The sequence below is a fragment of the Mobula birostris genome, chromosome 28 (genome assembly GCF_030028105.1).
Source record: "Mobula birostris isolate sMobBir1 chromosome 28, sMobBir1.hap1, whole genome shotgun sequence".
NCBI lineage: Eukaryota > Metazoa > Chordata > Chondrichthyes > Myliobatiformes > Myliobatidae > Mobula > Mobula birostris.
This window is the reverse complement of record NC_092397.1, coordinates 11661507-11673833: the sequence shown is the minus strand read 5'-3', so window position 1 is coordinate 11673833 and position 12327 is coordinate 11661507. Positions and strand designations below refer to the sequence as shown.

The 12327-nt window shown below is 47.7% G+C and overlaps 1 protein-coding gene across 1 annotated transcript in view; it reads left to right on the top strand.

The window, feature by feature from the left end:
• Positions 1 to 12327, top strand: part of LOC140188927 (signal-induced proliferation-associated 1-like protein 2) — a 117998-nt gene that overhangs the window by 55787 nt on the left and 49884 nt on the right. The window contains 2 exon segments of the mRNA XM_072245578.1: positions 553 to 1135; positions 12099 to 12320. Coding sequence (XP_072101679.1) covers positions 553 to 1135; positions 12099 to 12320 — 805 coding nt within the window.

Below are 12327 nucleotides of genomic sequence, written 5' to 3'. Positions count from 1 at the left end.
CACTGGGGTGTTGATTGCATTCATGCACATGCAGACATGTACCAGTTAAGTAGGTGTTCCCTGGTCTGCAATTTACTGCTCCGACCTGCATTTTGAATTCAATCTACAATCCATATTCAGGTCTGAAAATTGGTTACTGAAGTTAATATTTGCTATATACCCTAAGTCCAGAAGACGCCCTAACATTGATTAACCCTGTCTATCCTAATTATCTTGCTCCTTAGAACACCTTCCAGTAACTTACCCATTACTAATACCAGTCTCGCCAGCCACATTGTCAATCCAAGTGCAGGATGGAGGGGGTAGCATGGCCCTGTGTGGCCCTGTTGGTGGCAGTACTGACAATGACTGCCTGCTGATTGGCTGATTGCACAGTATCAGTTCTTAGGGAGTTCTCCAATGTCAGTGTGGAAGGAGTCATAGACAGTAGATACCATTGTGAGGTCTCCTGGGCACCATTTCAACCCAGTCCTGGCCGCTCTGGTCTTGATCATCTGCTTCTGGGTGTCCTGCAGAGCCATGGGAATCCACGATCTCTCCTTCCTTTTCCAGCGTTGCTGTCACCTGCTCCAAGGACATTCCCGAATTTGGGCCCTTCTTCCAGGAGGGAGCCGTCTTCCCCAAGTCTTCCACCTTCCGCGAGTTCCTGCTGGCCAAGGTGGTCAACGCGGAGAACGCCGCCGAGAAGTCAGAGAAGTTCCACGCCATGGCCATCCGCACGCGGCAGGAGTACCTGAAGGACCTCGCGGACAACTACGTCACCACCGCCACGGTGGACTCCTCCTCCTCCAAGCTGGCCTCCATCATCTCCCTCCCCACCAAGAAGAAGGAGCGGCCCCGGGGGAGCCGGGCGCCCGAGCTGCACAGCGCCGGCGCCCTGGTCTGGATTGTCACTGCCCACTGGGTCCATTCCCTGGACGACACGGAGTGCATCCTGGGGATCTCCAACGAGTTTGTTGTCCTGCTGGATCAGAAGCTCCAGAGGGTTGTGCTCAATTGCTCCTGCCGGGACGTGATTGGCTGGACCTTGACCGGGGGGAGCATTATCATTTACTACGAGCAGGGCGAGTACGTGGCTGTCAGGACTCAGGAGAGCCAGCCGGACGACCTCACCGAGATTGTCCACCGGCTAGAGGTAAGAAGCCTATATCAATCTCGGTCTGTTACCTAATCTAGCTTCTCCAGTTGGTGGGAGTTGAGCTATGTGTCTCTTCAGAATCAGAATTCAAAGTCAAATTTATCATCAGGGTGCCTGCACATCACCACATCCAACCCTGAGGTTCATTTTCCTCAGGAAATCTATAGAATAGTAACTGTAAACAGGATCAGTGAAAGATCAACCAGAGTGCAGGAGACAACAAACCACAAATGCGTATATGAATAAATATCAATAATCTGTTATCAGAGTATATATATGTCACCACAAACAACCCTGAGGTTCATTTTCCTGTGGGCGTACTCAGCAAATCTATAGAATAGTAACTGTAAACAGGATCAGTGAAAGATCAACCAGAGTGCAGAAGACAACAAACTGTGTAAATGCAAATATAAATAAATAGCAATAAATAATGAGAACATGAGATAAAGAGACCTTAAAGTGAGATCATCGGCTGTGGGGACATCTCAATAGATGAGTGTAGTCATCCTCTTCTGTTCAAGAGCCTTGTTGTAGTGTGGATGAAATTACTGGAGAGACAGAGTCACTAGTGGATACAAAGCAGCTTCTTTATTCGACACAGCATTCGTAAGGCCAATGATGTTGTGGGGATGGAACTGGACTCTCTGACGGTGGTGTCTGAAAAGAGGATGCTGTCCAAGCTGCATGCCATCTTGGACAATGTCTCCCATCCACTACATAATGTACTGGCTGGGCACAGGAGTACATTCAGCCAGAGACTCATTCCACCGAGATGCAGCACAGAGCATCACAGGAAGTCATTCCTGCCTGTGGCCATCAAACTTTACAACTCCTCCCTTGGAGGGTCAGACACCCTGAGCCAATAGGCTGGTCCTGGACTTATTTCCTGGCATAATTTACATATTACTATTTAACTATTTGTGGTTTTATTACTGTTTATTTATGGTGCAACGGTAACGAAAACCAATTTCCCCCGGGATCAATAAAGTATGACTGTGACAACAAGGTACAGCAGGCATCTTACGGACGGAGACATTTTCCGCAGAAAGGTCTGCTAGCTCAGTGTGGGCTCGATATTTATATGCGAAACACAAAGGCAATCGCTACTTAAAAAGTTATAGACAATGCTTCCTTTTGAAGCTACATACAAAATATCACACCATCCTTTCCTTCTGACGCCAACATGTCTGGGTTGGTATCCACAGCCTTTAGGATTTACTTGGCATTTCCCGTGCTAACATAGAAGACAATTAATATTTATAAAGTATAGATAATACTGTCTTCGAAACTACAGCATCTGGTCAAACTACGGTGCCAGAAGCATCTGGTATTCACAGCTTTTTAGGAAGCGCATTGTTGTGGACTCAATCCACAGTACTTTGTCAAATAGAAATCTGGTGGCCAAAGTCATTTAGGTGTAAACAAATCACCTACCCCAAAAAAAACTCAACTCTAACAAGCCTGATGGTAAGCAGTTCCTGATCCTGGTGGTGCGAGTCCTGAGGCTCTTGTACCTCCTACCTGATGGCAGCAGCGAGAAGAGAGCACGGCCTGGGAGGTGGGGGTCTCTGATGGCGCATGCTGTTTTCCTACGGCAACGTTTCATGTAGATGTGCTCGAGGTTGGGAGGGCTTTACCCGTGATGTACTGGGTCAAGTCCACTACCTTTTTGTAGGATTTTCCTTTCAAAAGGCATTGGTGATCCCACACCAGGCCGTGATGCAGCCAGTCAATACATTCTCTGCTACACAACTACAGAAGTTTGTCAAGGTTTTTGTGATGATATGCTGAATCTTTGCAGGCTCCTGAGGAAGTAGAGGCTGCCTTTGCAATTATGTTGATACGAAGCATCCAGGACAGGTCCTCGGAGATAGTGACACCAGGAATTTAAAGATCTGATCCTCCGATGAGGATTGGCTCATGGACCCCAGGTCTCTCTCTCTCTCCTGAAGTCTACAATCCTCGGTCTTGCTGACGCTGAGTGACAGGTTGTTGTCATGACACCACTCGGCCAGGTTTTCAATCTCCCTCCTGCACGCTGGTTCGTCGCCCCCTTCGATATGGCCCGCAGCAGTGGTGTCGTCAGCACGCCTGAATCTGGTTTAGTACCACTGATGTATGTTGTGAAATTTGTTGTTCTGCGACAGGGATACAGTGCGATTATAGGTGGTGTTTATGGGTTCATTGTCTGCTCTGAAATTTGATGGCGGAGGGAGGAAGAAACAGATTCTGAAACGTTGAGGACTTCTGTGCCTTCTCTCTGATGGTAGTAATGAGAAGAGGGCATGTCCTCAGTAGGGAGAATCCTTAATGATGGATGCCCTTTTTTAGAAACATGGAAAACCTACAGCACAATACAGGCCCTTCGGCCCACAATGCTGTGCCAAACGTGTGCTTACTTTAGAAGTTACCTAGGGTTACCCATAGCTCTCTATTTTTCTAAGCTCCATGTACCTATCCAGGAGTCTCTTAAAAGACCCTATCGTATCCACCTCCACCACCGTTACCAGCAGCCCATTCCACGCACTCACCACTCTCTGCGTAAAAAAAACATACCCCTGACATCTCCTCTGTACCTACTTCCCAGCACCTTAAAACTGTGCCCTCTCCTGTTAGTCATTTCAACCCTGGGGAAAAGCCTCTGACTATCCACACGATCAATGCCTCTCATCATCTTATACACCTCTATCAGGTCACCTCTCATCCTCCAGCATTCCAAGGAGAAAAGGCCGAGTTCACTCAACCTATTCTCATAAGGCATGCTCCCCAATCCAGGCAACGTCCTTGTAAATCTCCTCTGCACCCTTTCTATGGTTTCCACATCCTTCCTGTAGTGAGGCGACCAGAACTGAGCACAGTACTCCAAGTGGGGTCTGACCAGGGTCCTATGTAGCTGCAACATTACCTCTCGGCTCCTAAACTCAGTCCTACGATTGATGAAGGCCAATGCACCGTATGCTTTCTTAACCACAGAATCAACCTGCCTAGCAGCTTTGTTTGTCCTATGGACTCAGACCCCAAGATCCCTCTGATCCTTCACACTGCCAAGAGTCTTACCTTTAACTCTACATTCTGCCATCATAGTTGACCTACCAAAATGAACCACCTCACACTTATCTGGGTTGAACTCCCTCTGCCACTTCCCAGCCCAGTTTTGCATCCTATCAATGTCCTGTTGTAACCTCTGACAGCCCTCCACACTATCCACAACACCCCCAACCTTTGTGTCAGCAGCAAATTTACTCGCCCATCCCTCCACTTCCTCATCCGGGTCATTTATAAAAAGCGTGAAGAGCTGGGGTCCCAGAACAGACCCCTCCCACCCACGTACCGATCCAAATTGTCCTTAATTGCTGAAACTGAACACACATCCACCACTCCTGCTGGCAGCTCGTTCCACAGTCTCGACACCCCTTGGGTGAGGAAGCTCCCCCTGGGTCAGTTGGGGAAACGCAGACTCCCGCGCAGAGGAAGTCCCGAACAAGGCGGGTCACTTGGGAGGTGACACAATCACTAGCCATCCTGCCTGCGCCAAACCTTTGACCTGCTAATGTGTGGGCTCGGGGGATCTGAATGCCGTTCCGAAGGCACCTCCCCAACCTTTGGTGGTCGTAGGCCAGGAATCCCCAGTGGTGGCGGGGGGGGGGGGGGGGAGAAAGGAGGATCTGAGTCCTTTCTTAGGTCCTCATCGCAATCTCTTCCTGGAGCGTATCTTGATATGGAGCGGTGGGGGGGAGGGGGGTGGGTGTTCCCAATCTCGGTTAATGCCATAAAACAAGGTTGGGAACTCCTGGTACAGTGTGTCTGCTGTGGAAGTCCGCCTTCAGGCATGCAAATGCTACGGTCGGCTAAAGGGAACCGATGGAGTGGCCCCTGCCTGTATGTTCATGGTCTCTTGCTGCTGTAGCCCGTCCACTTCAAGGTGTTGTGCGTTCAGAGATGCTCTTCTGCACACCACTGTTGTAATGGGTGGTTATTTGAGTTACTGTCGCCTTCCTGTCAGTTTGAACTAGTCTGGCCATTCTCCTCTGACTTCTCTCGTCAACGAGGCATTTTCGCCCACAGAGCTGCCGCTCACTGGATGGTTTTTGTTTCTCGCACCGTTCTCTGTAAACTCCAGAGGCTGTTGAGCATGAAAATCCCCGGAGATCAGGAGATTCTGAGATAATCGAACCACCCCATCTGGCACCAGCAATCAAAGTCACTGAGGTCACATTTCTTCCCCCCATTCTGACGTTTCAGCAGCTGAACCTCTTGACCGCGTCGGCATGCTTTTATGCATGATGTTTCTACCATATGATAGGCTGATCAGATATTTGCATTAATGAGCAGGCGTATGGCGTACCTAATAAAATGGCCACTGTGTGTAATCGAGGCTTCGCTGCTGAGGTGATGACCCAGATCATTAGACATTAATATGTTTGTCTGTCCTGTGGATTTATATGATTTTGTGGAGATAGCATTTGGCGATATCATCTCCTCCATCTTTTACCTCTAGTCCTGCCAAAGGGTTCCGGCCTGAAACGTTGACTGTACTTTCTTCCCCCCCCCCCCCCCGCCCCACAGATGCTGCCTGGCCTGCTGAGTTCCTCCAGCATTTTGAGTGTGTCACTTGCATTTCCAGCGTCTCTCTTACTTGTGGTGTGGTGATAGCTTTCTAGCTTGGAGCTCCCTGCCACTGCAGTCCCAGCGTCAGAGTCGAGAACCCCAGCTGCCTGACCCACCACCGACGTCGGTGCGGGTTTGAGACGTTGACCTCGCCCACCCTTCTTCTCGACCAACCGAAGGGTACGTTCGCGCGTCAGAACCAAAGGCATGCATGTCCCTGAGAACTTGTCTCGTTGTTGAGTTGTGCTGAACCCAGCCCAGTGTGGTTGAATCAAGGCCATTTTTTAAAATTAATTTTTTTATGAGTTTCCACAATATAACAGAAAAACCCACCAGCAAAAGAGAGATTTATACAGTGCAAAACAAATATATCCAATGTAAATTCATAACAATAAAGAAAGAGCACCCAAAATAAAATCATATAGTTAGTATCCTCCCTACCCTCCCACTACGCAACTCCAAGCCAACCATTTCGATGTAAAGAAAAGTTAAACAGATCTTTTGTCGCCACAGAGCTGTAAATATAAAAAAAGTATATTGCCTACTACCTAAACTGTAATATACTTCACATGAGAAAAACCGTAAAACTTAACCAGAAAAAAAAAGCTGAAAGTAAGGGAATAAAATATTAAAAAAGAGGAAGATAAACCTTTGATCTAAAGAGGCATTATGAAAATATTCCAGAAAAGGTCCCCACACCTTGTGGAACTTTTATGTCCGAATTAAGAAGTGAATAATGAATCTTTTCAAGGTCTAAGCAGGACAGAATATCTCTAAGCCATCGAGCATGAGTGGATGGGCCACCTAAGAAAAACTAAACGTCTAGCCAAAAGAGAGGCAAAAGATAATGTTCGACGTTTAGTCGGACCTAAATGCATGTCAACTTCACCCGAGGTGCCAAAAAGCGCAATCAAAGGGTTAGGTTCTAAGTGGCAATTAAGAATATGGCATAAGGTTAAAAAGACTTCTCTCCAAAATTTCTCCAAACTAGGACAAGCCCAATACATATGGCTAAGAGAAGCCTCACCCCCTTTACACTTATCACAAAAGGCGCTAATATCAGGGTAGAACCGCGGTAATTTAGTTTTAGACATATGAGCCCCATGTACAACCTTGAACTGCAAAAGGCAGTGACGAGCGCGTAAGGATGTTGAGTTAACTGAATTAAGAATTGAATCCCAAACCTCGTCGGACAGAGAAATATTTAAATCATGCTCCCAGGCAGCTCTAATTTTATCAAAGGGGCCATGCCTCGAGGTCGCTAGTTTATCGCGAATAGTAGATATTAAGCTGTGTGGGCATGTGGCCAAGTGGTTAAGGCATTGGACTAGCGACCTGAAGGTCGTGAGTTCGAGCCCCAGCCGAGGCAGCGTGTTGTGTCTTTGAGCAAGGCACTTAACCACACATTGCTCTGCGACGACACCGGTGCCAAGCTGTATGGGTCCTAATGCCCTTCCCTTGGACAACATCGGTGTCGTGGAGAGGGGAGACTTGCAGCATGGGCAACTGCCGGTCTTCCATACAACCTTGCCCAGGCCTGCGCCCTGGAGAGTGAAGACTTTCCAGGCGCAGATCCATGGTCTCACAAGACTAACGGATGCCTTTATTAATTATTTTAGATATTAAACCTTTACCCAATGGATTTATACAAAGAAACAAGTCCACAACGTTTCTTTTCGGGCATCTCAGGAAAGTTTGGTATTAATGGGTTAATAAAATGTCTAATTTGAAGATGTCTAAAAAAAAGAGTATTAGGTAGGTTAAACTTTGCAGACAGTTGTTCAAAATTTGCAAAGCGATTATCTACGAAAAGATCTTTAAAGCGCCTAATGAAATCAGAACCATCTAACCCAGTCCGAAACCAAACACAAGATTATTTAATGCAACCCTCGTCCTAACCCAACCCAATGTAACTCAGCAGCACTTAACCCTAACCCTGGTATCATTCGGACCAAACCTGAGACCACTGAACACAACCCTTGTATCCAACTCAAATCACCACCCAAACACCAAGTCATGCAAGATAAGCCAGCGTAGCCCGACGCAGCCGAAGCCAGCCCAGGGCCCGGCCAACTAGCGCAGCACAATGCACTGCAAGTCCAAAGGCAGATCTGTGGGACGCTCGGCTGCCCAGTCCAAGACCAGATTCAACTGAGGCTGACGGACCACCATTTGCCGCCTCATCCCAACCCAAGCCCACCGTAGCTCCCGCTAATCCGTGTCTGGAATAGGTCGGGCTGTTATACAAAAAGTGACAACCGATCGTGCAAAAAAAGACAAATTGTGCAAATCGAAACAAGCAAGCAACTAATACTGAGAACATCAGTTGTAGAGTTCTTGAAAGTGAGTCGGTAGGTTGTGGAGTCAGTTCAGGGTTGAGGTGAGTGAAGTTACCCACGCTGATTCAGGAGCCTGATGGTTGAGGGGTAATAACTGTTCCTGAACCTGGTGGTGCGAGTCCTGAGGCTCTTGTACCTCCTTCCTGATGGTTGAGGGGTAATAACTGTTCCTGAACCTGGTGGTGTGAGTCCTGAGGCTCCTGTACCTCCTTCCTGATGGTTGAGGGGTGATAACTGTTCCTGAACCTGGTGGTGCGGGACCCGAGGCCTCCTGATGGTAGAGGCAAGAGCCTGGATGGCGGGAGCCCCGACGATGGGCGCTGCTTTCGTGGGGCAGCGCTCCTTTGTAGACGCGCTCAGTGGTGGGGAGGAGATCTTTGCTGTGGATGGGCTGGGTCGTGTCCACCATTTTCTGCAAGCTTTTCCTGAGGTGGACTGGGCTCTATCTCCCACTTTCTGCAAGCCTTTCCGACCTTGGTAATTGGTGTTTCCATACCAGGCTGTGATGCAACCAGTCAAGATACTCTCCACCACGCATATATGGAGTTCTGTCGAACTTTTAGATGACACGCCAAATCTATGCAAACTTCTAAGACAACTGCACCGCTCCAAAGAGCGCGATGAGGTCATTCTTACCCTCAGCCATTGCCTTATACTTTATTGTCACCAAACAATTGATACTAGAACGTACAATCATCACAGTGATATTTGATTCTGCACTTCCCGCTCCCTGGAGTACAAATCGATAGTAAATATAAAAATTTAAATTATAAATCATAAATAGAAAATAGAAAAGGGAAAGTAAGGTAGTGCAAAAAAAAACCGAGAGACAGGTCTGGATATTTGGAGGGTACGGCCCAGATCTGGGTCAGGATCCGTTCAGCAGTCTTATCACGGTTGGAAAGAAGCTGTTCCCAAATCTGGCCGTACGAGTCTTCAAGCTCCTGAGCCTTCTCCCAGAGGGAAGAGGGACGAGAAGTGTGTTGGCTGGGTGGGTCGTGTCCTTGATTATCCTGGCAGCACTGCTCCGACAGCGTGCGGTGTAAAGTGAGTCCACGGACGGAAGATTGGTTTGTGTGATGTGCTGCGCCGTGTTCATGATCTTCTGCAGCTTCTTCCAGTGTTGGACAGGACAACTTCCATACCAGGTTGTGATGCACCCTAGGCTCTATAATGAGTCAACCTATAGACAGGGAAGTGATTATCGCGCCCCCCCCTCCCCCCGGCCACGTCCTGTTAGACTGTTTGTGGTAACATTTTTAAAGATTCTTTCTTACTTCTCTTCTAATATTTGTACATCTGTGCACTTGTAATGCTACCATGACATTGTAATTTCCTTTGGGATCAATAAAATATCCCTCCATCTATCCCTCTCTCCCAGGACAGATCCTCTAAAATGATAACGCCAAGAGATTCGTAGCTCACAAGCAAAGTCACACACTATAAGACCACAAGACCATAAGATATAGGAGCAGAAGTAGGCCATTCAGCCCATCGAGTCTACTCCGCCATTCAATCATGGGCTGATCCAATTCTTCCAGTTATCCCCACTCCCCTGCCTTCCCCCCATACCCTTTGATGCCCTGGCTAATCAAGAACCTATCTATCTCTGCCTTAAATACACCCAGTGACTTGGCCTCCACAACCTCTCGTGGCAACAAATTCCACAGATTTACCACCCTCTGACTAAAGTAATTTCTCCGCATCTCAGTTCTAAAAAGACATCCTTCAATCCTGAAGTCATGCCCTCTTGTCCTAGACTCCCCTACCATGGGAAATGACTTTGCCATATCTAATCTGTTTAGCATTTGGAATGTTTCTATGAAATCCCCCCCTCATTCTCCTGAACAGGGAATACAGCCCAAGAGCTGCCAGACGTCTTCATACGGTAACCCTTTTATTCCCAGAATTATTCTCGTGAACCTTCTCTGAACCCTTTCCAATGTCAGTATATACTTTCTAAAATAAGGAGCCCAAAACTGCACACAATACTCTGTGGTCTCAGGAATTCCTGATAGAGCCTCAGCACCACATCCCTGCTTTTACAATCTGTACTTACAGAAATGAACGCCAACATTGCATTCGCCTTCTTCACCACCGACTTAACCCAGAGGTTAACCTTTAGGGTATCTTGCTCAAGGACTTAAATGCATGTCAACTTCACACGAGGTGCCAAAAAAGTGCAATCAAAGGGTTAGGTTCTAAGTGGCAATTAAGTGGCCTTATAGAGCCTCAACATCACATCCCTGCTTTTATATTCTATAACTCTAGAAATGAATGCCAACATTGCATTCACCACCAACTCAACCTGGAGGTTAACCTTTAGGGTATCCTGCACAAGGAGTCCCAAGTCCCTTTGCATCTCTGCATTTTGAATTCTCTCCCCATCTAAATAATAGCCTGCCCGTTTATTTCTTCCACCAAAGTGCATGACCATACACTTTCCAACATTGTATTTCATTTGCCACTTCTTTGCCCATTCTCCTAAACTATTCAAATCTCTCTGCAGGCTCTCTGTTTCCTCAACACTACCTGCTCCTCCACCTACCTTTGTATCATCGGCAACTTTAGCCACAAATCCATTAATACCGTAGTCCAAATCATTGACATGCATCGTAAAAAGCAGCAGTCCCAACACCAGCTCCTGTGGAACTCCACTGGTAACTGGCAGCCAGCCAGAATAGGATCCCTTTATTCCCACTCTCTGTTTTCTGCCAATCAGCCAATGTTCCACCCATGCTAATAACTTCCCTGTAATTCCATGGGCTCTTATCTTGCTAAGCAGCCTCATGTGCGGCACCTTGTCAAAGGCCTTCTGAAAATCCAAGTACACCACATCTACTGCATCTCCTTTGTCTACCCTGCTTGTAATTTCCTCAAAGAATTGTAGTAGGTTTGTCAGGCTGGATTTTCCTTTCAGGAAACCATGCTGGCTTTGACCTATCTTGTCATGTGCCCCCAGGTATTCCATAATCTCATCCCTAACAATTGATTCCAACAACTTCCCAGCCACTGATGTCAGGCTAACACGTCTATAGTTTCCTTTCTGCTGCCTCCCACCCTTGGTAAATAGCGGAGTAACATTTGCAATTTTCTAGTCATCTGGTACAATGCCAGAATCTATCGATTCTTGAAAGATCGTTGTTAATGCCTCCGCAATCTCTCCAGCTACTTCCTTCAGAACCCGAGGGTGCATTCCACCAGGTCCAGGAGATTTATCTGCCCTCAGACCATTAAGCTTCCTGAGCACCTTCTCAGTCGTAATTTTCATTGCACGAACCTCACTTCCCTGACACTCTTGAATGTCCGGTATACTGCAGACATCTTCCGCTGTGAAGACTGATGCAAAATACGCATTCAGTTCCTCTGCCATCGCACTAGGTGGTTCAGCTCTGGATCCGAGACCAACAGCCAAGCCTCACCTCACCAGTAGACTGGAGGGCACTCGTAACCAGGACAAAATCCTTGGGCTTGGGGTCTCCCACAGCAAGCGACACTGCGGGCACGAAACTGACGTTTTGGGCCAGAAAGAAAAAAAAAACCCAGATTGAGACTGTCTGGCTGAAATAGAAGATAGCATAAGTCAGGCCATTCGGCCCACAATGCTGTGCTGACCCTTGAACCTGCTCAAGCCTACTTCAATTTTTATCTATCATCTAAGAGTTTCTTAAATGCCCCTGATGTGTCTGCCTCTTCCACCACCCCTGGCAGGGCTGTCCTATGCACACACTACTCTCCATGTGTAAAACTTAACTCTAACATCCCCCCCCCCCAAACACACATAAAATGCTGGAGGAACTCAGCAGGCCAGGCAACATCTATGGAAGAAAGTCCAGTCGACATTTCGGGCCCAGACGCTTCACCAGGACTCTGACACACACACACACACACACACCCTCCCCCAAAACTTTCCCCAGTCACATTAAAGTTTGTACTCCCTTGTATTAACCATTTCTGCCCTGCGGCAAAAGTCTCTGACTACCCACCCGATCATCTTGTACACCTCTATCAAGTCGTTTCCCGTCTTCCCTCGCTCCAAAGAGCGAAGCCCTAGCTCGCCCAACCTGTTCTCAAGAGGCATGCTCGCCAACCCAGGCAGCGCCTTGGTAAATCTTCGCTGCACCCTCTCTGAAGCTTCCTCATCGAGGCGGCCAGAACCGAACGTGGTACCCGAGCGTGGTCTGACCCGGGCTCGGGAAATGGGGAAGCCGCTCGCACTAGGCTTCCGCGGTTCTGTTTGCG